Below are 27,635 nucleotides of genomic sequence, written 5' to 3'. Positions count from 1 at the left end.
ATCCAGTTTTTCCCATTACTTTAAATGGGTATTTTCGGTTGGAATAGCAGGGGGAAAAATCACATAATAAGAAAAAAAACAATTTTAAATTTCCTAAAATGTGAAGTGACAAAAAAATTGTTCACTTTTGAAACTGATAACTATGGCTTGCAAGGGAAGGATCGTTGAATTTTCTGTTGGAGTACCTACAGAGTGGGAATTCATGTGTAAAATCAAATAAATTATTCTTTTCTTCATCACATTTTTCTTTATGAAATAAAACAACCTTGAGATCAATTCTTTATTCAACACAGAAAACACAAAAACAATCTCGAAAGTATTAACAAAAAATGCAAAATATACATGTAGTACATCAATTATCACAGATGCAAGTAAACAATAAAGGAAAAGGAAGGTCAATATTTAGTAAAAAAACTTGCTTAAAATGCACACTTCTTAACAACTGCAAAAAACGTAACTGTCAGACTGCAATATATTAGAAATTTCTGTTTTCATTTAGATTTCCGTTTCTGTTTCATGTCTATCCATGTACACAAAAAAAAAAAACAAATGCTGTACATGAAAACTTTTGAGTAACATATCTGAATTGAATTTTAATGAATGAAATATACTACAACAATAAAGAAATGGTTCTACATTGACAATATTGTTACATATACTCTACCCTGAAATCAAGAAAACGGAACATTCATAGGATGACAATTAATTTGTCAAATTATGACCTGAATCAAATGTAGATACTTTATGGACCTTGCTGTAATTCTTAAGCTATTTCTTAAAACAAAACAATCAACAGTGATTCACTGACAAAAATATCCAAGATTTCTTATGGTTCTGTTAAAAATAATTTTAGGTTAGTTTCTGAAAATGAACTGGGACAAAAGAGATATTTATATAGGGTAGTTATTTCAAGAGTTATCTCCACTTCATAAATAATTCTATAGCAGTTTATCTGAGATAAAAAAAAAAGCATCAGGGTATTAAACTGTACTTATTACTGTGCTCATCTCAAACAAAAACAGCAGTAAAAAAAGGTTTTTTTTTTTACCTACCATAAATTAACCCCTGCTTAGTTCTTAAAAGTAGCTACACTATTAATCAAGTAGTAACAATTCAAATACAGATACAAATGATGCAATACAAAATTTAGTTGATCTTTTTGATCAAAATATGACAAATGACAATAATATCTGAACTACTGTTTACTTAATGATCCCATAAATCAATGACAAGGATTGAATGTAATTATTTAACACAAGAAACAACTTTCTATAAATATATAAAAAAAAAAAACTTTTCAAGCCTTTTTACATACACATATAGTTTTAAGATCTGGGTACCATTAAATGAGTGGAAGGACTTGAACATACCAAGTAAATCTGGTCAACTTTCAGTTCCATCATGCAGAAATAAAAATTTTAAATCAATTTACTTTAAATCTACAAATAAATAAACTCCATTTTTTTTTTTCAGGAAAATATCAATTGTTTAAAAGTGATAAGGAGACACACGTCTACAAATATGCAATATTCCCTACCACATGCACATAAAACAAAAGATCTGTGCACATCTACTACATATTATCATTTAAATTACCCAATCATGCATTAACATCGCATTACAAAATGGTGATCCACATGAAATGCAAAATATCCAAAAAAAAATGGCTAAAACTTATATTATTATGTCTTGGACACAAACTGACAGTTTTAAAACCAGATGCATTTCTTAATCCCATTAACTTATGGCTGTGTTTAAAATGTGAATATACATGTCAAACAGATCTATTCGTGACTTTAAAAAAATTCTGGAAAATAAATATCCCAATGAAAATGTACACATTCAAAAATATTTAATCAACAGCCTCCATATCTGTGTATCCAGGAGGATCTGGGTCTTCAGGTTCACTTGCAGAGCTTTTGTCACTAGCCTGGTCCATAATACCAATACTAGACCCCACGTTCAAACCCTGTGTCAAACATCTTCCTGAGCTGAGCATCTCTGTATCAGTCTGTATAGAGGTTTTGACTCCTGCCTGAGACATTTCTCCAAAATCATCAGTCAATTTCTCTGAATTTTCTCCAATATCAGGAAAATCCTCACCCATGTACAAAAGAGAATCACTGTCTTTAATGTACTCTTCCTTTATGTCACTCTGATGAGAGGCAGAACCTAATCCTTTACACTCCTCCTCCTTCAGGGGTTCCTCTTCCTCCTGGTCTTCATAAAGTTCTATGTGAGGAGGGGGAGAAAAAGGCTGTCGACATCGATAAAATAAGAGGTAAGCACTACGAGAAACTGCATTCTTCTCATGTCCAATAGATGACACTCTGCTGTCATCACACAGTCTCCAATCTATAAAATATGGTCATATATTCATTATGTCTATGTATATACATTAATTATTGATGTTTAACACTTAAAAACCATATTCTTGTGACACAGTTTAACATACAAATGTATTTATGCCTAAATCTTGAAATTTCTTGAAATGTAATAATTCAAAAAAACAAAAACAAAATAATTTTGCAATCCAAATAATATGTCCCATCAACCCTCCTTTGGTGTTACAAGCATATAACCACCCCCAAAAAAGTGAAAATGGGGAAATCAACAGGAAATGAACAGCAACAACTACAATTAAGACAAACATTCTACCATATAAATTAGCAGAACCAAATTGGACAACAAATATGGACATGGAATAATACAATACATCATACATCTGTCATAAGATAGATGAAAAGTAAGACTAAAAAAAAATGTCTAATTGGTAAATTAATACTGATAAACCCAATCACTTACCAACTTCACTTTTCTTAGGATCAGTCGTATCACAACATTTGACAAATGAGGTATAATGTCCTCCGAGAATGCCTCCATAATGATTGACAACAGCATACAAATCATACAGAGGATGTGGTTCATGATCGTGACCTTTACCAAGTAAATATGGTGACAAATCTAAACCTCTGAAATATACAAAAAGACATCACAGAAATATAAAAGTAAAGAAAAAGGCCTGAAAAAAAGAAGATAAAGATCCTACCATAAGTATATCTATTTCATGCCAGAGTAACTATTGAACTACATTTGTCACAGATTTTCATCGTCTTTACCAGATATGACCTTCATTGATAACTACTGCACACCTGTCAAAAACAACTAAGTCAAATCCTTTGATGCTTGAAGTTGTTCATATGGCTGACCTTTATGAGTCTTGGTCTTTCTTGGTGTTTGTTCTGGTCAGTTGATGTGTTCTTTAACATTTTTTTGCCTATAGATTAATCCTCTTTGATTTCCCCATTTTCACTTACACATCCATATTTTTTAATTATTTATCTGTGTGTTTGATGTGACTATATATTTTTTTTCGGTAAAGAAGAACCCATCAGAATAATATGCAAGACAAAAAATAACAGTAACTGTGATGCTTTAAGGCTCAGACAAGAAACTAGCATCTCCAAAAGATGGTTGTACATACCTAGTAGGAAACTCCACCATTTTATCAATTTTATCTCTCCAAATAAAGTTTCTAAATGAAAATCTTTTTAATTGTATGATGACAGTATGTGGTAGTCTCCAGATTGACATTTGTTTTGTGGCCTCTCTGTGTTGTTTACATTTTGGACAGTACCTGAAAATATAAAACATCATTTTCAAAGAGAAAACTTACATTAAGAAAAGGAACAGAACCTGGATTAAAGGGGAAGAAAAGGGGTATACACACTATATTATAAAGCAAAAACAAAACTGTTGGGAAGAAGGGAATATGATTTGGGCCTTTCACAGAAAAAAATCCAAATGTACATTTGGCACCTAATCTTAAGAACTAAATAATTAGAAATACTAGGAGCAAGCTAAAAAAAATACACTCCTTTGTTTTGTAGACAGAATCAGTTTAACACTTAAGATGGATGATATCCAACTGAAGTAACCTGACAGTATCTTCCAAGCAAATCCAGGACACAGCAATTGGGTTAAACATGTTAAACTATCAAATTTTATTATCTCCTTTTGTAAGCATCAAACATACTTATATACCTCAATGCACATATACATATTGTGTCGATCATAATCAATTGAGTGGTTTAGGAGAAATAAAACCCTCCAGTTGGAACAGGACGATAATTTCTTTAATACTCTCTCTTTGCAGTAACCTGACATTATTTATCTTCCAAGCAAATTCATTAAACAGAAAGAGCAATTGCCTTGATTCAAGTTAAGGTCTCACTAACCACTTCCGGGTCAAATGGCCACCCCCCTATGTAGTACCAAAAACACACTGAACTTACACATATGCATTGTAAGTGCATTATTTGTGTGTATTATGATTAAAAGTAGTCCAAATGAAGCTGAGAATGTGTACTTTAAAATCATATATGTAATTAATGACAAAAGTGTATGAATATTGTTTACATGTGTGAGTAATTTGCCTCCATGCTGTCAGTTAGCAGAACAGGTAAAAATGTGGATTTTCAGTATTATTTATTCAAGTAAATTTTGTGAAGAATTTCTTCTATCATCGTACCATTACCATAATGATTTTGGAAGCCTTATTTTCCAAGCTTCACAACGGTTTGTAACTTTAAGATGTCATTTGTCCTGGTAATTCACAGTGAGACTTCGAAAATTACTTTTTTAACAGGTAAAGTAATGGAAGCGTTACAAGTGGTTAGTGAGACCTAAACATGTTAAACGCTCAAATTTGATTATCTCCCTTTGCAGGCATCATAAATACTTAAATAAGCTACAAATGGTGTATAACTACCATAATCAATTGAAGGGTTTGCCATAAGTCAGACTAAGGTAGTTAAAACAAGTTAAAACACTGCAGTTGGACTATCCTCTTTAAATGATGGCATCAGACAATACTTTTTTCATGACATCAACATATATATATGCTTGGATTCCGAAGAAAATTCACCAAAAACCACTGAGCTAGAGGCATTGTGCATACAAATGTACTGAAAGAGTGACTGACAGACAGAGTTACTCCTGTATAATCCTCAGACTTTAACTTGGGGGTTTAAAAAATTAATAAAACTTTTGCAGTACAGAAAATCCATTAATGGCAAAAAATTGGAACCATCAAATACATGAATCATAAAATAATCTAATAAGAATGAAATATATTTACCAAGCTTCATCTGGACTAAGTATCTCTGGTTCAGTGAATAGATCAAGGCACTGTTTTAGTGTTATACTACTGTTCTCTGGAATAAAAATATGAATAATTAAAAAGTAAACAGAGGAGCAGAGTAAGAAGTTTTTTTAAAAAGGCTCCAGGGACCCCAAAACACTCCACTGGCTACACACAATATCTAGAAGTAAGCACAGACAAATTATGTGGAACAAAAAGTGAATCATTTGTTATATTCTCCAATTCAATAGTTCTGCCAATTTTAGTTACAGTTGGCTTGATAGTGGAGGATATTCAAATCAACAAACATATTCCAGTTTAAAATATCAGTGCCAATTGTTTCAAGAGTAGATTTTTGAATTGGCCACCAAATTGGACATTGGCAGCAATTTTGTTCAATCAAGCAGAACCCGAAGTGGGTGTAAATCAAAACATTAAGACCATTAAACTAGATGCTTTTTTGGGGGGGAGGGGGGAGGGGGGTCTCCGTACAAATTAAAATATTTTGAAAAACAAATGTAACTTTTTTACTCATCTTGAATGGGGCAACGTTTGAATAATAACATTGGTTCAATACTTTTTTAGTTAAGAATTAAAAAAAGGAATGCCCTCTGCGTCACAGACTGAGTAGAGCGGCTACAAGACCTCCTCTCACCATTGTCGACTAACTAAAAATAACAATATTGGTACCACACACAAAATAATACTATTTCGTTATTTTCTAATTAAATGATTAATAATGCATATTAAAATATACAATCAAAAATACATTACGTAAATGTAAAGATATTAAATAGGGAAATGATAACTAACACCTACCATCATCTATGGCCTTATTAACAGCAGGATCTTCTTCACAATCCTGTAACCCAAAAAAATCAAGATACTTAAGTAGTAATCTTTGTAAGAATCATGCAAATTCTGTAATATGTGATAAATCCCAAAAAAGGCTACACATATTTATTTTTGTTATTAACTTGCTTTATAGGTCTATATGATGAAATGTGTAATTATGTATTCCAATCAGTCTGCTCTTCGAAGACAATCCACATTGAAAATCCAAAAATTTCTATTGTACTTGAGTGTCATTTACTGAGTTATCTCCTTTAATTTTGAATTTTTTAATACATTCTATGTAATTTTTTGCTTCTATGAACAGGGGTTATATGATACGCCACATGTTAATTTCTATTTACTATAACATTTAAAACCAAATATCAAAAATAAAGGTATGTAGGCTTTCAAATCATTAATTACATTTTGCAAGATCCTTAGCTGGAGTAGTACTTAAATAATATGTTATTGTTGAGTGAAACCTGTCTAAACCAAACCCTGGTAAATCAGAAACCTGTGTAAACCAGACTTTTTATGAAGTTCATTCATACTAGTTTCCATGCATTTTAAACCTTGGTAAACTGAAACCTGCCTAAACCAAACAAAACCTTTAGTCCAAAGAGTGTTTTGGTTCAGACAGGTTTTACTGTCATTGAAACAAGACAATCTACAAAATTACTGGTATTTCTTCACAGAGGTAACCCTACATGTAAGTCTTTAAAATATTTTCTTTAAATGTTTAATTTTGTGATTTTTTTCGAACTGGTCTGTTATATGTATCTTTCAACATAAACGTATATTCTATATTTTATCTTTAAAATGTTTCTAATAGTATTTAATATTTAGCACTAATTCAGTTTTTACAGAGTACATGTGTGTATGTATAAACTACTAAATTCTTAGGTCATTTTCAGACAAAACAAATTCAGAAGGGAGGCATTTCTTTAATTACTGTAAACATACTAATTCTTCCCATTTTCCCCGTGGACAGAAAAGCGTGAAAAATAATACTCGCGAAATTGATTTTTAACAATAAATGACACTAATCATTTCTTGAATCCGTGAAAATTTATACCTGTGAATACGGTCACTCGATATAATATCTGAAAATTAGCAACCACGAAATTAATACATTTACAGTACCCAAATAGAGAAATTGAAGAGAAACCTTTTTTTACAATGATCAAAGCCAGCAAAAATTTAGTAGAGAGTGTTTTGTTTGGTTTTTTTTATTTACTTTTTTGTTGTGACAATAAAAATGGACAATAATGCACCCTTACAGAAGACCTGAGAACCAAGAATTTAATTTTAGTTGGCCTTACCATTTCTTTGGTTTGAACCAAGACATATGAATCAAACTTCTCATTGTTTTTCCAGTCCATAGACAGGAACTGCCTGTAAGTTAGATCTAAAGGTATATCCCCTTTGTCCTCAATCCTTTCCCCATCTGGACCTTTTAAACTTATCCCCTCCTGGTTAACAGGTTTAATGTAAAACAGCTGAGATTGTCTCTCAGCCTCCATGGACTGAATACCCATCACATGTTTTGTTGGAATAGGTTTAGTCTTGTCTGAATCTGTTGATGGATCAGCAGGTACAATATTGTCTTGAGCATTTTCATCAACAGGCATTTTAAAGGAGGTGTATTCTGGAAGATTTCTTTCATCTGATTCATCATCAGCATCATCACTAAGTTGAAGGTCTGAGTTCACAATACAAGGTGGTATATTTGTAAAACTTGGACTTGCATCAAGTTTAGCCCCTGATTCAGTCACATCAACACCACTTCCAACATTAGCTAAAACACTTGACCCTGAGCTACTAATTTCTCCAATATCTGGTTCACCTTCTCCAATATGTTCCTGCCCTTCAGCAGTAATGGTACAAGAACTACTACAAGAGGATTGGCTGTCTAGACTATTTACACTGCCACTTGATTGGCTACTGTTACTCAGATTAGAGGGTGAAGGTTGACTGTTCATTCTGCTGTCAGTTTTTACAGGTGGCTGGAAAGCATCTACTGAATACCTATGAATATTCACAACAAAATAATTTTAGTCATGGATCAGTCAATTCATCTGTTTTCTTGACTTATTGATATATTTCTTCAATGACTGATAGGACTAGACCAAGTCCTTTAATGTTTCCCGAATACCTTTCTTTTGTTTTTTCAGGAATTCAAGTATGTCAATTCAGTTCATACGTGTTGTTGAATTATTAAAAAAACTTACACTTAATGCAGCATCATTTGAATTTCATTTCTTGCTGAGGAAGGAATGCAAATGGTGAAGCAGAGAACAACATAAAAATTCCAAAAAAATCAGCCACCCACACAAACAAAATTCACACTAAATAATAAGGTCTTACAACTAAGCAGAACTATTTCATCATTTTCATGTTTTTACCTTGCAAAAGCTTCCATGAGATTACAGATTCTGGTAAAAGTTGCTCTAGACTCTGGTATACTGATAACAAATGGTATACCAACAGGTTCAGGAGACTGTTTACAATGCATTTTGTGTAGTGGCCAGTGTATTCTCTGACATGTCCTAATAACAAAGAATGAGAGTAGGTGAACTTGAAAACCAAGTAATTATCTGCTAATTGTGATTAAATCTAACAAACCCCAAAACTCTTAGCATCATATAATTTTTACTGAAATGTGGTTTATCTGCAGTAAAAATATTGAACTTTGTGACATTCTACATTTGATTTATGAACACCTCTATAAAGACTCGCAATCTTTAATATACAATTTGCAGTAAAATTTCTTAGAAATTACGAGAGATAAAAACCTCTTCAATCATAAGTAATCATAATACCAGAGAAAACATTTTGAAGTACTTTAGTTGATTATTCATAATGTTTAGGAAAGCAATTTTGAAAACTTTGAGTAAAAAAAGGCAGTACTACTGATGAACAAATGACACCAAGGACAGGGATATATGAAAAATTTATATACTAACTGATCACAATATCCCACTTTGTAACACTTCATACATCTCTTAAGTTTACTGCCCTCAGCACACAGACTTCTACAGGCAGCACATCTGTTGGGTACTTGGCTTGGAAGGATTGTTCTCTACAAATACATAATGTTAAGAAGTTAGCTTGCATGTATGTAAAGTCTAAATATGAGCATCCTTTTTTTATGTACTGGTACATGTAACTGTGTCAAAGATACCAAAACAGTTGAGTGTCCTTATAGCATAGTTGTTCAAGAATTAAATGTGTGTTGAGAGGAGGGGTCTAGGGACACTTCTAATAAATGTATGTTGGGTTGTAGGTATGGAGAAAAAACATTAGTTTTAATTTGTGGGTATTTATAAATTTTCGGAAAAAAATTCTTAAAAATTCATTTCTCAAAATATTTTAACTTTTTTACTGCAGGTCCTTTTCTATAGAACATACAAATTCTGGAAAATATTTTCAGTGCTTTGTCTCATACAAATATTCCTATTACACTTAAAGTAATTTCAATTTGTATAATTTGCATTCCTTATTGCTTACTTAAGTATTGGAAGAGCTATTTGAATGTTGAGGTACATACATGAGTCATGTAATATCAACTCATTTAAATATCTATAGATGTCAATTGACCATTACAAAAACATGCTTTTTTATCCTGTAGTGACATCTATTGATATTCAAATAACGTAAGTGATCTAGGTATGTTATATAGCAGTACCACATGTTTTTTTTTATCTTTACTTCAGATATTCAAATAGTAATCCAGGGAACCAAGGTTATAGCGGTAATCAAAAGAATGTAATCCAGGGACAAAGACCAGACATGGAAAACAGACATACACAACAAAGAACATAAAGTAACTAAAATCAAACATACAAAGTAACAAAAGCATTTGAGCAACTCAGACTCCACTAAATAGCTGTTCCAACATTCAAACAGACAAAATTAATTCAAAATAAAATTAAAATTGCATTCAGCCTAATGAGAATTTCTAAGGTCTCTTGAGATAAAACTAGTAAAATACTTCTCACAAGTTTGTATGCACTATAGAAAGGAAAATGCAATTTAAAAAACGACTTATTCTGAAAAAAAAATGACATTATCAGTATTTATCAAACTCAAAAGGACTACAATGGGGTAGAGTAAAAAGGGTCTCCTGACCCCTACATTTAAATTCTGGGACTGCTGTAAGTGACACACAATTTAAACAAATGGCAATATGAATCAAAAATGTGTGCTTTATACTGAGGTTTTCACTTTCATAGTAAAGAAAAAGATTTATATATTTATTGTGCAAACAGAGTTGATATAAAAACCAGGAATACCTGTAAGACGTAGACTTCATAAACATTTTCTCCAGCTACTTCTGCAGATAGTACTTCACTCCTAAATAAAGATAAAATTACATATTACATAATAAGACAAATTTGAGCAAAATTAACACAACATACTTTATATAAATATTATATGTTATCTGGGATCTGCAGAGTGGATATGGGCTTATATACCCTGTCAGCGTTCAATATTCACTGAGACGTAGGCAAATGGCAAATAGAATGAAGACAAGGAATATGAATTCTGGTAAACTTCAATCAATTCTTTTTTTTTTCATTTAATGTAATTATTTCTAGAAGTTCTTATATTTTCTCAGTTGTTATGGATTCAAGTTTCCAAATTCACAATTCACACTTTTAAAAAGTTTCAGTCATATTTGAGAGCCTTTAATACCCCTTCTCCTTATATGTATATGTATCTCCAAGCTTAACAGATGGTCAAAAATAATATCTCCACCAAACAGATGGTCAAAAATAATATCTCCACCAAAACTATGATAAAATCTCTACTAAATCATTGGATCCATTGTACAGAGATAACCCTTTCATCTTCTCATATTGGATCATTCTTGTAACATGAAAATGGGTAATTTAAATGATTTAATGGGCCAATAATATGAATGATACATAACAGTTACACAAAAAAGAGCCATTGACCCATACCTTCATATCTTTTTGGGTCATTTTTGCATTTTTAGGGCCAATGGCACATGACCCACTTCCAAAGTGATTCCTTATGCAGTAACTGACTTATACTTACACTATGATTGTATCATTGGCTTGTACAGAGCCTATATCATCTCCATTCTGGAAGAACTTGTAAAATTTACTCTTGTAGCATTCAAAAACTCTCATCTGAAATAAGAAACAAGAGATAAAATTATCTGGATCCAGTTTCACAAAAATAAACTGAAAATTTTCTGAAACCATTCTTTAACTTAAATTCAACCAACTGGTGTAAATGAATTTGTGGGAAACTAAGGTATATGCAGTTTAGAAAAAATTCAATTTGGATCTTTATAACCTTTTTGTGACCTCTGTATGTATTTACTATTTTGGATTTAGGTTATATGCTGGTGCAATTGTTCTATTCATTTTTTTAAGTTCGGGTTTGTATCACATTACCTTTTGAAGTTATGTGATTTACAAGAATTAGTGTGAAACTGACTTCTGATTCCTTGAAAAAAAATGATAAAAATAATTCACACATGGTAAACCATAACTTGAAGGAAAAAAAAATGCATTAATACATTTATCAAAATTTTCTTCCTAGTGAAATAGTATAACGAGAATAAGTATGGTGTATACATCAATGAGACAAACACCCCATCGGGATGAAAATGTCAGCCAAAGGCCACCCATTAGTCTTCGATGAACGACGAAGAAAACCTAACAATACAGGACAGGCTGCAGTTGGCCCCAAAATATCATCATACACAGGTAACATTATACTCAGCTATGTAGATTTTTATGTTGTATTGAGGTAAAGATAAAGTTTATGCAAAACTTCTCCATTGACAGCAAAAAATATTGTGAAAATTTATGCGCTCTACAAATAATCCAAGAGTAAATATTTATTTGTTCAAAGATTTCGTTTTCAATAACTGTACAACATGAAAGATTGGTTTCACTACTATTTACAAGATAATTATATCATTAGTATTCTGACAATTACATTTTTTGTATTAACTCCTGTCTTCTTAGACACTGCATCTTTAAGCATTTGAGCTGTGCCTTCCTTTGGTAACTTTAATACTAACTGTAATAAGAAGCAGACAATAAACTTTCTTGATTAATTGTATGCTGTTCTAGGAAATGTGTACCAGTTCAGAAAAAAAAATTCCATACATGCAACTTTTTATGTTCGTTAAAATAATTGGTTTAAAGTTGTAGTGATATAAATGAATTTCAATTTAGTTTCATCTGTATTGTTGAAATAAGAAAATCAATCCAAATTAAAGATTCTAAATTAACTTGTTTCTTACATTTCTAGTTTTTATAAGCACCACTGGATAAAATACTGTAAAAATATTAACTTTCACAATTAACTAATTTTTGCTACTTTTTTGATGGACAGAAAAAGCAAAAATTAATACGAGTGAAAATGTTTTTAACCATATTTAATATACTATGTCTTTAACCCTATTTAATATACCATGTTTTTAAACCCTATTTAATACTAAAATCTTTTAAGCAGAAAAAACTGATTAACCTAGAGCGTGTTTACAGAAACCAACAAATATTAGCAACTGAGAAAATTAATACGTTTACAATAAAAAAAATTTTCACAACACTACATTCTAGAGATTAGATGGGAAATTATCATAACATCATACAATCATAGTTCAACCAACCTGTACAGGCTTTTTATAGGGATCTCTCCACATAAATATGACTGGCAACATTCTCTTCTTTTTAGGTAATGGTACTTGGAGATAGAGAAACGGGTCAAATGTAATAGAAACCTGAAAATCAGTATTAAAACAGAAATAAATACAAACAAATGTTATCTGCCTGTACTATTTACCATGAGTTTTAGTCTTACTTATATCAAAATAATACTAAATTTTTTTCTGAAATATCTTGTGCAAAAAAACCTATGAAAAATCACAGGATTGTTGAATGCATGAACTACATGTAATATCTGAAGAAAAAAATTATCCCCCTCATCTATTTTTATATAATTGAACATACTTGCTTCAACTTGTGACAGAAATTTGGAGTTTCATTTGAGAGAATGAGGTCATCCTTAAAGAAATGTTGGTTTGCTGTTCATTGACTTACAATCTTAGATGTGAGTAGTGAGGTAGATGAATATTTTTTTTTTCTGAAAAATGCCAAAAAGTGAAACCAAAGTGCTAAAAACAGAATTAAAAAAAATGCGCTTGGAGAGGATGGAAAAAAAAATTAGTGGATAGGTTTTTAATGAGTAGATGAATAAATAGCAAACCAACAACTTTTTAATGTGGGCCTGATCAACAAATACCTTTCCACAGACAGGACACACCAATTTGGACTTGTACTGTCCTTGGAATAAGTCAACTATAAAAGAATTGTTTCTCTTCTTATACACTTCCCATGCCTCATCTGCCACAACCTGTAAACGAAGGCAATATCTATAGTAACACTGAATATTTCTAGGAACAATGGAAAGTTATTGTATAATGGGCATCAAATTCAAGGTTTTCAAGGCTAGTTCTTGTCGCATATTTAAATTTTCAAAGAAAATAATAAATTCCTATAGTTTTACAAAAGAGAGTAGTGTTTTAATAGGTTTAATGAACTGAGAAACTACAGGTAAAAACCAGACAGAGCAGTTCAAATATCAGAAAAGGGATTTATTTGTATTGGAGAGAAATGGTCAAAATCAAAGTCAGACACAAGTATTTCTAATTTTCAGCATGAATTTCAAGAATTCAAAATTATTGGTATTTGATTATGCTAAGGGTTGTTTCCAGTAAAACATGTCAGGGACAGGGAGAAGGAACTTTTATTTTTTGTATATGGGTGGATGTTCAGGTCTCTTGACAAAATATAAAGTTTAATATAAAACATCAATAGAACTTCTATTAGAACTAAAAATAATCAAGATAATCTTTGATGTTTTAACCTTTCACACTAAATTATGACTTACATGATACGGTCTGCCATCAGATTCAATAGTTTCTGTGTACGGTTTTTTCTTTATTCTATTCAGATCCTATAAAAATAAATACACCAACACAACTTTGAATTATGATTGTGATTGAATATTTGACAAAGCATATGTTTCTGATAAAGAATAAATGAGGTCATAAAACTTGAAAGTCATAAATTGGATATTTACCTATATGTATTCTCTATCAAAATAGAAAACCTAAATATATGGATAGAATTATCAAATGACAGGAACCCCATGATTTCAATTTTTGTTGGTATCAAAAAGTTTAAACCCTTCAGACCTTGATTCATACATTTTTAAAAACTTGATTGTAAATTCTCCGCAAATTATCCAGAATTGGCTTTTCAATTAGTATTCAGGTAGATATTTGCCAAAATGTAATCTGATGCATGACACTAACTTCTTTGAATGCTTTCGGTGCCTTTTCAAAGATAAGCCATGACATTCTAGAATTCTTATAAAATAAATAATGGAAGGCATTACCTCATGTAGCCCATCCAAGAGGAAAGCCATAAATTCTTGAGAATCATGTTGAGCAAATCCGGTGAACTGACTTGCTTTCATTGAAATCAAATACTACAACAGAAAAACAAATACATAATAAAAATTTTGTGTAAAACATTACTTCGGTCACAAAATATATACATCAGGCAAAAGGATATAATTAAGGCTAATAGATCAAAAATACCATTTATTTGTTTATAAAAAAAATCATAGAATACTATTTAAACAAAAAACTTCTAGTCACTACTTCTCAGATTAAATAATGTTCTAATTTTCAAATAAATGAAAAAAAAACATGAAAGATGTCAATGTCAGTACCCAAAAGACTTGCAAAGAAGTCCCATTGATTTGGTCCTCAGAGATATGAAAACTCTGACATGATCTTACAAACTGGAATGGTTCATTCAAAGTTAATATTCAAAAAAAGTGTTAGAAAGGTAAAATCTAAAATTAAATAAAACAGATTACCAATTTCCACAACAACAACAAAAATAATTTTCACCAAAAGGCTATATTCTTCTGATTTTCTATTAATAAATTAATATAAATGTACCTTCAACTTTGATGGTGCATAAGAGTAGTGAGTTCCTGCCCATAAAACTTTCAACAAGGTAGCAAATGAAACAGCTAGTTTTCCACCAAAACCTAGTGGATTGTCTGTATTAATGTCGTCTTGATATTTACCGCCTAAAATGTAACAATTCATAAGGTTAAATAAAATCATTCCCATTTTGTCAAAATATTGTTTTCATTAAAATTCTTATATTGATATTCTGCAAAAAGTGATTCATTCAGAACAGTCTACTTTGTGAAGAGTAAAAACAAATATTCCTAAAATGCAATAAGACTGTGATTTATTTGAAATGGTCTTCTTTGTGAAGAGTGCAACAAGTAACTTTTCTATCAATCAATTTTTTGTAGTGAAATGTATATTGGCATATGTTTCCTTTAGTTCAAGATTAAAAGTCAGAAAAATTACTAGAGCATGTAAACTGAATCGTCATGGTAAAGAAGGAATTGGCAGGTTCTTCAGTTCAAAATCTTGAAACTTCATATATTTTTATCCTCCCAGAAGTAACTAGGGACATATTGATAAAAATCTGGAAAGTATTTTTTCTTACTATTCAACAGACCCCATAGACTTCTAATATTTCCTCTAAACAACATAAAATGCAGAGACCTGGGCTAAGGGACATAACTCTTGAAATCAGTGATAAGTATATCATATTCAATTTCATCAAAGCCTATCAAACATTCATTTACAACAGCCAAAACACTTAACTTTTATTCCCAATTTGCCATCCCTATCATATCTGCATGAATCTTTGTTGGCTTATCAATACTTTTTAAAAATAACTTCAAAAACTGTAGACTAGATTTTCGTCCACCCATCCATTTTTCATTGGAATTATATCAAAAGGCCATAACGATACACCTACCTCATAATATGATAAATATTGTTACATATATACAAGGGTGACGATATGATACATTTAGATACGATACTCAACAGCAAATGAGCATGTCGTCCTATATATTTTCTTCAATTTGGAGAAAAAAAAATACATCAGATTTTAAATGATGAATTTGCTTAAAAATGATTCATACTTACTAAGAAAGAAATCTCTGAATTCCCTTGTATTTGATAGACATTGCAATACACTGTTCATAAAACATGTATTTCCTAGATTATCTAGACCTGTAAAACCTGGCCTTACATGGTGCTCAGTCTCTAAGTTCTTATTCAGAGGTGACACTTTACACGTTGGTTTCTACAACAATTAATAACAATTAAGCAGCAAAAATAGCAAACTCCAAGTGATCACAAACATTATTGTTTTAAATTAGATTTACAAATTTAATCCTGATTTCAATGTCCAAATAAATCAGATAATTACAATAATCTCTTATAAGATAAATTACCACACACACAACTACTTCAAAGAATTCAGAAAATAAAAAATAAAGATTCATAAAATGTGGTACAATGCATAAAGTTTTATGTTGTGGACTGTACCAGCAACACAATCTCCCAAGTAAAAATTCAATGCAATCTTAAACCCAAAATACGACACACATAGAAACACTGAATATTCATCTATCCCTGTATTTGAGGATAATAGACATAGTTCACCAACCTGAGGAGATGAAGTTCCAGTGGCCCCTTTCAACAAGTCAGCCACTGAATACTCATCTTTTCCTGTATTTGATAATAGACACAAGTCACCAACCTGAGGAGATGAAGTTCCAGTGGCCCCTTTCAATGAGTCAGCCACTGAATATTCATCTATTCCTGTATTTGATAATAGACACAAGTCACCAACCTGAGGAGATGAAGTTCCAGTGGCCCCTTTCAATGAGTCAGCCACTGAATATTCGTCTATTCCTGTATTTGATAATAGACACAAGTCACCAACCTGAGGAGATGAAGTTCCAGTGGCCCCTTTCAATGAGTCAGCCACTGAATATTCATCTATTCCTGTATTTGATAATAGACACAAGTCACCAACCTGAGGAGATGAAGTTCCAGTGGCCCCTTCCAATGAGTCAGCCACTGAATATTCATCTATCCCTGTATTTGAGGATAATAGACATAGTTCACCAACCTGTGGAGATGAAGTTCCAGTGGCCCTTTTCAATGAGTCAGCCACTGAATATTTGTCTATCCCTGTATTTGAGGATTACCGACACAAGTTACCAACCTGAGGAGATGAAGTTCCAGTGGCCCCTTTCAACGAATCAGCCACTGCCCTATTATCCTCATCTCGTTCTTGTTTCTTAGTTATAGCAGGATCAAACACATCATCATTCTGTGATGTTCTGGCTGATGAAGACTTGTTGTCTGACTGGGACGAAGATGAGGATGAGACTGTTGGCAACCATTCATCTGTTTTTGGTGAGGTTGGATTTTCTATAAAAAAAAATCTTATTCTGTAATGGTACTTTTAATCACGGGCATTGATTTTTGTGGTATATTGAAGGCAAAATTTTGAATAAGTGGATTTAATAAATAAGGGACTATCTATTCAATGGCAAAAATCTTTAGTTCTTTGGGAAACTAAGCCCATAGTTTGACTGAACAATGAAAACAAGGGCTCCAATAAAAATAGCTCTTCAACAGTTATAGTATATACCATATATTTTGGACTATAAGTCGATGTGGATTATGTCCAACTGCCTAATTTTGACCAAAATCGATGAAAAAAATATACATAAGTCGAGAATCAGACGTGTGCATTTATATTGTAGGTGTCAGCGGAGATCCGAGCTGAGTGGTTTGTTTTTCATGACATATTATTTCAGCAATGTTACTTTGTATAGTATTTCTAACTTAAATTACTATTTGTATTTTTGTGAAAGTGTACTTTGTCCATGAGTTCAATTACTTTTATTGAATGGCGTGTCAATTACTCTGATGCCTTAGATCATCAAGTGTTCAAAATCATAAACATGTCAAGCATGGGCACACAGGTGTGAAATAAGCGGGAAATCAGATTGATGAATAGGTCATAATTATGAGCGGTAATTAATAAACAATATTACCTGGTATTTCGAAATACAATAAAAAAATTGTTACCTTTAAGTTTGGTTGCAATTAGCCATTCAGATAACACTTTAACTGATTATAATTTGAGCGTGTGCGAATGTGTAACGACATACGGTAAATGGGTATAAATTTGCATATTAAAGGACCGACAACTCTGGGACACTCGATAATGTCTTACCAGTAAATAGAGTTTTGTTAACATATCATCTTGAGTTAGTTTATATATTGTAATGTTTTTATTAACATCTTCGTATTCATTCATAAAGGATAGCAGCACTGATCAATAATCTTCGAGTTCAATTGCCGGTTTGATTGTTTGAGTGACAGCATTCGTTGATTGCAGTTAACCCAAAATTTTGAATGAAAGCAATCAGAAATGAACAAAACAAATCTAATGAAAGCATTGTAGATGAATATTTTACTTGAAAAATCCTTATAAAAGTCAAAGTGGAAAATATGGTATATGTAATATTTACATGTAGTTAAATCCTTAGAAAGCAACAAGTTTTTTTTAAATCTTATTCGAACAAATCTGAAAAAAATTTTTAAAGGTATACCTAAGGTAAGGGACATGACTCTTACAAATCATTGGAACGTTTGTACTCAGCATTTCACATCAATCTCATGTGAGCATCAAAGTAACTTGGACAGATTTCATTCTGTTTCAAACAAAAGCTTGATAGGTTTTGGTGAAATTGAATATGATACCAACACATCACTGATTTCAAGAGTTGTCCCTTACAGTAGGTCTACCTCCTTAGATTGGAACTTGCATAAAAGAAAATAGAATACAGTGAAATCTGTATGAACCAAACCCTGAATAATCTGAAAAACTCTCTATGCCATACACTTTTTTTAAAAATCCCTTTATATCAATTTAAAATTGGTTTGGTTTAGACAAATGTTAGGCAGGTTTCAATGTATTTTCATTTTTGAACATTTTAATAGTAATTTTACAGAAAGTGTTTTTCAATGACTAGATTAAATCAGCTTAATATTGGAAACTAACAGAAATTTGATTGTAATCACTAATGATTTTTTTAGCAGTAATTGATTATTAATCAATTAATTTACCAACTGTCAATTACTGTATAAATTGAATTGCAATCAATCTTAAATACCCAATGTCTGCTTTGTCTGTCACAATGAGAGTACAGTGCACTTGCAATTATAAATCTGTTTAAGATTTTTTTCTTATAAATTCATTGGTTAGTTGGCTAAACTTACTGATGAAAAGTCTTTAAGAAAGTGTGCAATTCAATAGGAATCTCATTTCTTAACTGAACTGCAAAACTGAAAATTTGCACTATTGAATCAACAATAAGAATATTGGTACAAATTGAACTGAACATTCATCAGACGCTCACATTAGTTATTGGAGATTATAATTTATAAACAGACATGTAAGTAATTTACCTTTTCTGACAGGTGCTTCTAAAGCTCCCCATCTTTTACTGACTTCCTTGGTCAATGTAATGTCTATAACTGATGGGGTTAACTTGTATTTACACTTCTCTGGAATTATTTCATGCCTGTAAAAATACAAGTGAAAATTCTGCATATATATACATGTTAGTTCAAAACGTTTTAAATTAGCCGATGTTTTATTACACTTATCAGAATAACCCATAAGTAATGCTTTATCTAACTTTAGTAGCTACATCACAATTTGATTAGCATCATAAATGTGGTTTACTGCAGTACAGTTTGTAAGTCTTGTTCTAGTTTCGGTTTCCCTTTCGGAATTTCCGATGTAGAATGTATCAAAATCCAAAGACAGAAATGCTTTTTATTGTTTACTTCTGGGAAATCAGAATGCTGCATCACAATGTCAAATCTTATATTTTATGCTTTTCTTAACATTTCTTATCCTGTAAAACTATATATTTGTCATTTTTTTTTCAGTATTTTATCACAAAAAGATATTTTGCTTTCAATATTGAACTCAATGATATGTTTATGACAAATCTCCATGCATTTGAATGGTAGATGAGGACACATTCTCATGAAACGACAGTCACATGACGAGACTTACATACCCTGTTGTAAAAAGTCTAATAACTATGGCATTGATAAAACATATCTATATATCAAATTCGCCAACAAAATTGCCACCTAAAAGAGGATATATAAAATACTGTTGGTTGAAAGTTTACTACATGTATATTTTGATTACTAAACCTGAAACACTGGTATTGCCTGTTACCATGGTTACTTACTTCAGCTTTACTTCCCACCTGAAGACAGTGTCACTAGTACAACTATTGTGGAGCTTTAAAAATTGAGCATTCCTGTAAAAAGTATACATGTACTAGTAAAAACAAATACATGTATTTATACACAATATATTAGGCTTTTTTCTCTGATATAAATCTGACTTAAAGCACAGACTTAAAGAATATAAGCATAGAATAATTGAAAACATGACGACATGTAAATCAGAATTAAGCTAGTTTTGATGGTTGAAACTAAAATTATTACCAGTATCTCAGCATGCCTGAAGGGCAACAAGTACTGAGTGCTTTTTATTGTGACTTCATTATCAGTACATTAAATTGTCAATGAAAATAGCTACTAAGTGTTCATCCACTGGAAAATAAGAATATCCAAGTAAGAACAATTCATTCAATTGCAAAAAAATTCAAACGATACCTCTCATAATATACTTTTCAAGATCAATCATTGATAAGGATTCATATCACAGTCATATGAATATGACTAAAAATATGACACCCACATTTTTTCAGACTTAACTGAAAAAGGGATATATAATTTTTTTTTTCATTTATATAATTATTAAACCACCTTAAACAATAATATTTACTCAAATTACTATTTTTTCTTAAAAATTAAGTGTCAGTCCCTGTAAGAATCAGGCAGTCGGTAAAACAAGGTATGAAAAAAACCATCATTTTGATAGTGTAATTTGACTATTTGCACCATAAGAATTAAGGAAAACAGACAAGATTGTCCATATCATGCTGGACCATTGAGTTACATTTCATTGAAAAGCACTGAAAATGAACATTTCAAGGGCAGATTACTCAGGAAGTTCTGAACAACCAAACACCTCATTTTTGTAAGATTCTATTGAAAAATTTCTGCACAAAGCCAGTGATGCTGAGATCAAAAAATGGTATTTTCAAATAGAGAAAGTATCCTTGATTGATATTACATTGTCACATTGGTGGGGTTTTAACATGCATGTTTCTGATTTTTCCCATTTTGCCCGATTCTTTCAAACACTTACACTTAAAAGTATTGTAGTTCAAAATGTTATATTAGACAAGAGGTACAATCAATGAACAGACAATTTTTATACTTACATAGTACTAAATTTAACAATAAAGGATTGTTCTGTCAAAGATACATTTAAAGTATCCTTCTTTACTTCTTTAACATAAATCTGTACAGCCATTGTATCATCCTGAAAATATTACATATATATATACATGTATTTGTATTCGTAGTAAAAAAATGGAAGTATGACATCAATAAATCTGTATTATTTCAGATTCAGAGCTAACAAATAATATTCTTTTTGGGGAAACATATTAGTAACTTTCAAATACATTACAGAGTAGCAAGGAGTGTTGTTTTGTAATCCAATCAGCGTACCTAATCTCAATTCTTGGTGCAATGGTAACATAATGCAATGTATTAGTGACTGAAAAAGTATGTCCCAAGTCACGAATTTCTGGCCTCTGTATATCCTGTTTCATTTTCACTGAAGTTTATTTTTATTTTACTTTAGTTTATAGGGGCAACTCTTCAGCTGTACCTGTATATAATGATGTTTTGGGGCCAGCTGCAGCCTGCCATGTGGTGTTAGGGCTTCTCAGTTGATCATCGAAGAATTGGGTGGCCTTGCGCTGACATTTTCATCCAGGTGGGGTTGTTGTCTCTTTGACATATACACCATACCAATTCTCGTTATGTTTACTGCATTACAGTGGCACAAAATACCATAAGCAGTTATCTTCCTATTTTTCTAAGTATTTTTGACCTTTTAAAAATATATATATAACTCCTAGCTCCTAGTCTTATCTCCAGATTTTTCATATATTTAGATACATGTTAGTTACCTTCTCAATAAAGCTGTTTTTTACATGATCTAGCTGGTAAACAGGTTCTGAAAGTAAAAAAAAAACAATAGTTTTAGATGTGACCTAATTGAATGTCTGCACATAAGTATTTTTAATTCAAAAAATTAAGAAAAGATAAACCAATATGGTACTTGCCCAAATGGATAAAAAGATTTAAGTCAAAGCCTTAAAGAGCCCTGAATATATTATTGAACAATTTCACCTGAAGAATTTACAGTCATCTTTGGTGAAAAACTCAGAAACACATACAAATTGGAAGCATCAGTGCATCAAGGATTTTGATAGTTTTTGAACTTGCTCACCCTCTTCTTTCTCTTTATTAACAAAAATATCTTCTGAATTATGTGTGTCTCCAGTGGCTTCACTTGGAGGGTGAGGTGACTGTGTCTGGTCATCACGTGATATTTGCCCAGAGTCTAGTGTCATAACCTCTGTAGATGAAGTTGAACTCAACTGAGATTTGTCATCTTCAGTTCGCTCATCATTTTTCTGTTCCGATGGGAGCTTTTTAAGTACTCTCTAAAATAAATGCAGTCGATTATATTTTTTTTTCAATTCAATAAGTATATTATACATGTAAGTGATTGCTTGAAGCTAGGAGTATTTGCATTGAGAATTCTCATTCTTTATAGCTGTAAGAGATTCAATCATTTCCAACTGAAATCTTTTTATAGGAATAGATTCAAGAGAAACCATTACAAGTTGCCTCCAGTATTTGCAAAATAAAATGATTTTTACCATTAATTTTAACTGACATAAAATGAATTATATTTCATTGATGTACACATGTATGACACTACTACCAAAGTTTTCTAGGATTTTTCAAATTCTTGGGTTTCCATAAAAAAAGCTCCCATAATTAACTTGAAAACTTGGAAAATTTAAGTTTTTTACTTGACAGATGGGAAGTAAAACATAAATTTTCCTTCCCAAAGATCTCAGTGTAACTGCTTTGGGTGACAGAAAATAGAATTATAAGAACACCACATCACAACTATTATTTACAAATGTACCTCCAAAGACGTCCATGTTTCATTATTCTTCTTTCTCATTATTAAATGAAGCTTCTTTTTTCTCCACTGTATTCTACTACCTGTTTTGTCAATTTCACAAGCAAATATTAAGGACCAAGTCTTCTTACCATCTGAAAACGTAGTAAATGTATTGACATTGGTCAAGCATAATCAAATATCAATACAATATCATTACACTGACTGCTTGAGGTCGCTAAAACAATGAAAAACACATATAAGCAGAGCTTCATTCCATATGTTCCATGAAAACGAGCACTTGAAGAATTGTCATTGTTCAGTTACTGGGTATTTTATTACATTGTTGTCAAGGCTTTCCAGAGCTCACTCAAAGGTATGTTTATATTTAATTGAAGACCTTTTTGGGTGATCTCTGAAAGTATTTTCTATTTTGTATTTGGGTAATACCTTAGTGCATTTGTAACGTTTCACCACATCAGTTATCTTTCTACTGTATAAAAAGGATTTTCAAGACCGCATAAAAGTTGACAAAAGAGCAGCAGTATATTATGATATGTTAGTCAAAAGATATGCATATAACAGAGACAAGTTGACAGATATCTCTTTGTGTAGAAAGTGCAATAGACTTTATTGCCAAAATGAATAAAAAGATAGCTTTTAGACATCAACCAAAAGGATTGGTTGAAGAAACTGTGACTCTCTTTAACAATTTCATGGAGAATTTTTTTTTAAAAAGTACTATCTTAAAAAAAAAGATAGCCGACAGTAAAATTTTGTTCCTTTTACTTATAAGTTTCTACATTTCATTCAAGAAAATAAAACATGGCACACAATTTCAATTTTCAAAACAGTTTATTTTTTAACACCGCAAAGTTGTCAGCCTTTGGCCAATCAGGAAACAGAATTGCAATCAGGTGATTTGTGTTTCTATAGAAGAGCACCCTTAAGTTCAAAGGGTAAAAAGCAAAAGTACACTTACTGCGTCAGAAGAAAAAAACCTTCAACAATGTCCAATCCTGAGCATGTGCAACATTCTTATATTTTTGAATTTATTCCTGACAATTACAAACAAGTTACAATTGTTTTCTATTATTATTATGAACATTGGAATGATACAAACCTGGAAACTTAATTAGAACATATTGGTCACCAAATGATATGTCTAGATCTGTTTTATTTGGTGTCAGTCCTTCTGGTTCAAATATCATGGTAACATATTCATCTGTCTGTGTCCATGCATAGGATAAATCTTTAGGAAAAGAAAAAAAGTATTTTTTCAATGTCAAAATATCATGAAAATACTGCTTACCGTATTTCCGTGTGTATTATGCGCTCATATTTACATAGAAATTATTTCCATAGCATGGGTGTGCGTAATATGCATCAATGAATAAGAATTGACCATGAAATAATATATTTTGGTACGTGAAAAGACATTGCGTCCTGTAAACAAACAAACCAGAAGTGAAATGTTACAGAAAGAAATTTTATCTAATCATCAAATATATCTTTAAGTATTAAATTTTTAGTGATATTTTCTTCAAATCATGTTCAAATGTCTTAATAACATGTTTCAAACAAAGACTGCACAATATTTTCTTCTTATTTAATCATGGTTAGAGATTGAAATGAAACAACTAAAAACCAAAAAGTAACAAAGTGTTTTTTTGTCAAACCCTCCTTATCAAATACCATAACAGCTGAAAATGATTATTCTGATACTTATTTTGATTGTTTCTCACAATTTTCTTTCTTAAAAGTATGTTTTTAAATGATAAATTGTGAAATTTGAGTTACAACCAAAACCTGAAATGTCCAATTTTCCCAACTTTCGATTTTGTTTTATAAGATATTTCATACATCCTGTGTCAATTTTATCAAGCTTCGAAATTAAAATTATCCAATTTATGTATCTACTGATTTAAAATGATGTTTTAGTCTGCATATAATTTCTTTCCTTCACACTTTCGTAGGAAATACTGCATCAAGGTAAACAAATTGACCGATCAAGTGCAAAATATCGATCTTCTGTCTTACACAATTTTACTGCAATCTAAGTCTTAAAAACTTTTTTTTCCATGTTTAGACCTTCAAAATTGTACTGCGCACAATACACCAATGCGTATTATACACACCAAAATGTGGTAGCTGAAATATAAATCATATATATGTCATTGATTTCTTTACAATTCTGAAAAAAAGTCTAAAAAAAAAGCATTTGGCCTCATGCCTGTGTTTGAATTGAACCGAGTAAAATTTTAATATGCACAAAACTATTTTTCGTTTTGAGTGTTTTAATTCAGTTATATTGCATATATCTTTTTTACATTGTCAAGTTGACTGTGATTCTGAGGGGCCAAATAAAAATGTCTGTTTCCTGCTACCCTAGTTTTTTTTGGCTACCCGCAACATTATATGGTCGTTTTGGCCTAAGCACTGTATACATGTAAGTCTAGATTGTTTCCCCATTAACTTCAATATAAAATGTTTTCAAAAAATCAAATACATATATGGTAATTTCCCTACCTACTTACTCTATTTTTCCTTGTTGGTAGCAGGAAATAAGACTATTTTTTTAAGCCTTACCAAGGGGATTTTGCGTTACTGACATTTATAATGATTTGACTAAAAACCTCTTTCGCTACAAAACTTCAACTTTCCAAGGTTATTGCTACAAACTGTCTGTTTTAAATTAGTGGGTATGTACATTTTCACAAGAGAGATTGGAAAATTTATATGATTAATATTTTTCAACTACATGTACATGTGTAAGAAAAATAGATTTCAGCATTTGACAGGTTTAAATTAACTGCATGTATATACATGTAAAGCACATTTTTGTTATGAACAAATATATTTTTCTTTTTGATTTTTTTAATCTGTAAAATGTTTTAAAAATGTATGACTTTCATTGACTTTTATTGAAAAAAAGGAATACTTTAAAAGAAGTTGAATATTATTGAACCTGGTGGAAACTGGTTTACACTTTTATACTAGATCAACATAGAATATTGGATTCCTGGACTACAAGAACGGAAATAGTTATGTGGAAATACATCTCCGAACATTAAAATATCGGAAATGCTTTTAAAATATATGTATTACTTAAAAATTGCTGACAGTAATTGAATCAAGTTTCTGTTCCCTTGGCTCCCTTTGCAATGTCACCAATCTTATGCCTGCTGATCCCTGTTGACCTTGATATATATCCAGAATAGAAGAAAATGTGAAAGTCATCTATTGGTATGGTGATCCAGTTTTGATGACTGAAAGTGAGTTGACAATCCAGTGTGTGAATTGTATGTGTCCAGTTTCTGGTCTTTCTTGCCTTTCTTGAATGTCAAAGATCTATGTCTTCACAAATATTTTAAGTATCAACTCAGGTTCCCTATCAGCAATTTTATTATTTTTGCAAGAATTTAACAGGAATAAACAGACCTGTGTATTAAATATGTACATTGCTGTTTATGTTTTTATAAAATACTCACAGGTAAATATTTGACCTTTTTTTTCTTCAATTGAAGTAACAAAAACTTTAATACCATTTTTTATTTTTCCTTTATATATTTAACACAAAAATTAAAAAGATTTTCTAACAACTTATGGTAAGTAATTCTTTATAAGCATTTCCTCCAATACACACCCAAGGCTTACATTTTTTTTTTAATTATTATTATGTTAAAATGAAGTTTATTCATGAGAAAAACCACATATCATGACTTAAAAAACATGTACATGTACATGTAAGTCAATACTTTTTTTGTTCATCACACCTGTGGTACTAATTTTAGACTTGGTGGATTTTACATCTATTTTTCCACTGATTTTCCGGCCAAAAACCATGTGCACAAAAACATAGCAATGTGTACGTTGTAAACAAAAGAGGGCCATTTCCTTTTTCTTTTCAAAGTGTTTAGGAAGTATCTGACGGAATAAATATTGTTTGGAAATTTCATACATTCTATTAAAAGGTAAATCAGCTTCTTAATACTGAAAAAATCTTGTGATTGTACAACATTCAACTTTGCACTTATAAAAACCCATGTGGTTTTGGCCAGGGTTGAGGTAACTTTTACCATAATCAGTTTTGATTGGTTCAGTATAGGGTATTTGTATCTGACACTATGAATATATGGATGGTCGACTAGCAATTGCAATTTTTCAAGCACAACTGCCCACGATTGCTCATTTATCTTTAAAATTACCTTTCTACACAAGTGTACATGTATGACAAGGGCCCTGGGCCTGTGTCTGTGATGATTTATAGACTAACAGAATGTTGAATTATATAGTAAATCAGTCTTGTAATAAAATTGATCAAATATTAATAAAGTCTGAACATGGTCAATTAATGTTTTTCTTACTCTTGAAGTTTGACCTATTGGAGGTGCTTTGTTTCTCCTTCATTCTTGTTGACAGCTCTTTTGTTTCCTCTAACTCTAAGCCTAAGGTGACATCAACCGTCTTCTGTCTTTTCTCTTGTTGTTCTTCGCACACGTCACCTGTGTGCTTTCTTTTTCTTTGACTGTGCTCTATTTTGGTGA

At 31.3% G+C, this 27,635-nt stretch overlaps 1 protein-coding gene across 1 annotated transcript; it reads right to left on the bottom strand.

The window, feature by feature from the left end:
* Positions 1–266: 266 nt before the first annotated feature.
* Positions 267–27,588, bottom strand: LOC148628309 (ubiquitin carboxyl-terminal hydrolase 19-like). The gene is made up of 26 exons (XM_088585907.1): positions 27,456–27,588; positions 24,212–24,340; positions 23,113–23,243; positions 22,402–22,618; positions 22,079–22,125; positions 21,320–21,420; positions 20,213–20,284; positions 19,410–19,525; positions 17,149–17,357; positions 16,059–16,218; positions 15,000–15,133; positions 14,426–14,518; positions 13,916–13,981; positions 13,268–13,378; positions 12,636–12,746; positions 11,957–12,040; positions 11,042–11,136; positions 10,273–10,333; positions 8,944–9,059; positions 8,383–8,526; positions 7,300–8,005; positions 5,963–6,005; positions 5,141–5,216; positions 3,485–3,637; positions 2,806–2,972; positions 267–2,355 (listed from the first exon to the last, which is right to left on the bottom strand). The coding sequence occupies exons 1-26, from the start codon at positions 27,496–27,498 to the stop codon at positions 1,853–1,855; spliced, it is 3,888 nt and encodes a 1,295-aa protein (XP_088442033.1). The 5' UTR covers positions 27,499–27,588; the 3' UTR covers positions 267–1,852.
* Positions 27,589–27,635: the final 47 nt, after the last annotated feature.

This window comes from Perna viridis, chromosome 1 (genome assembly GCF_037379345.1).
Source record: "Perna viridis isolate PV_CMFRI_1.1 ecotype Kerala chromosome 1, ASM3737934v1, whole genome shotgun sequence".
NCBI classification, from domain to species: Eukaryota; Metazoa; Mollusca; class Bivalvia; order Mytilida; family Mytilidae; genus Perna; species Perna viridis.
This window is presented reverse-complemented; position numbering and strand designations above follow the sequence as displayed.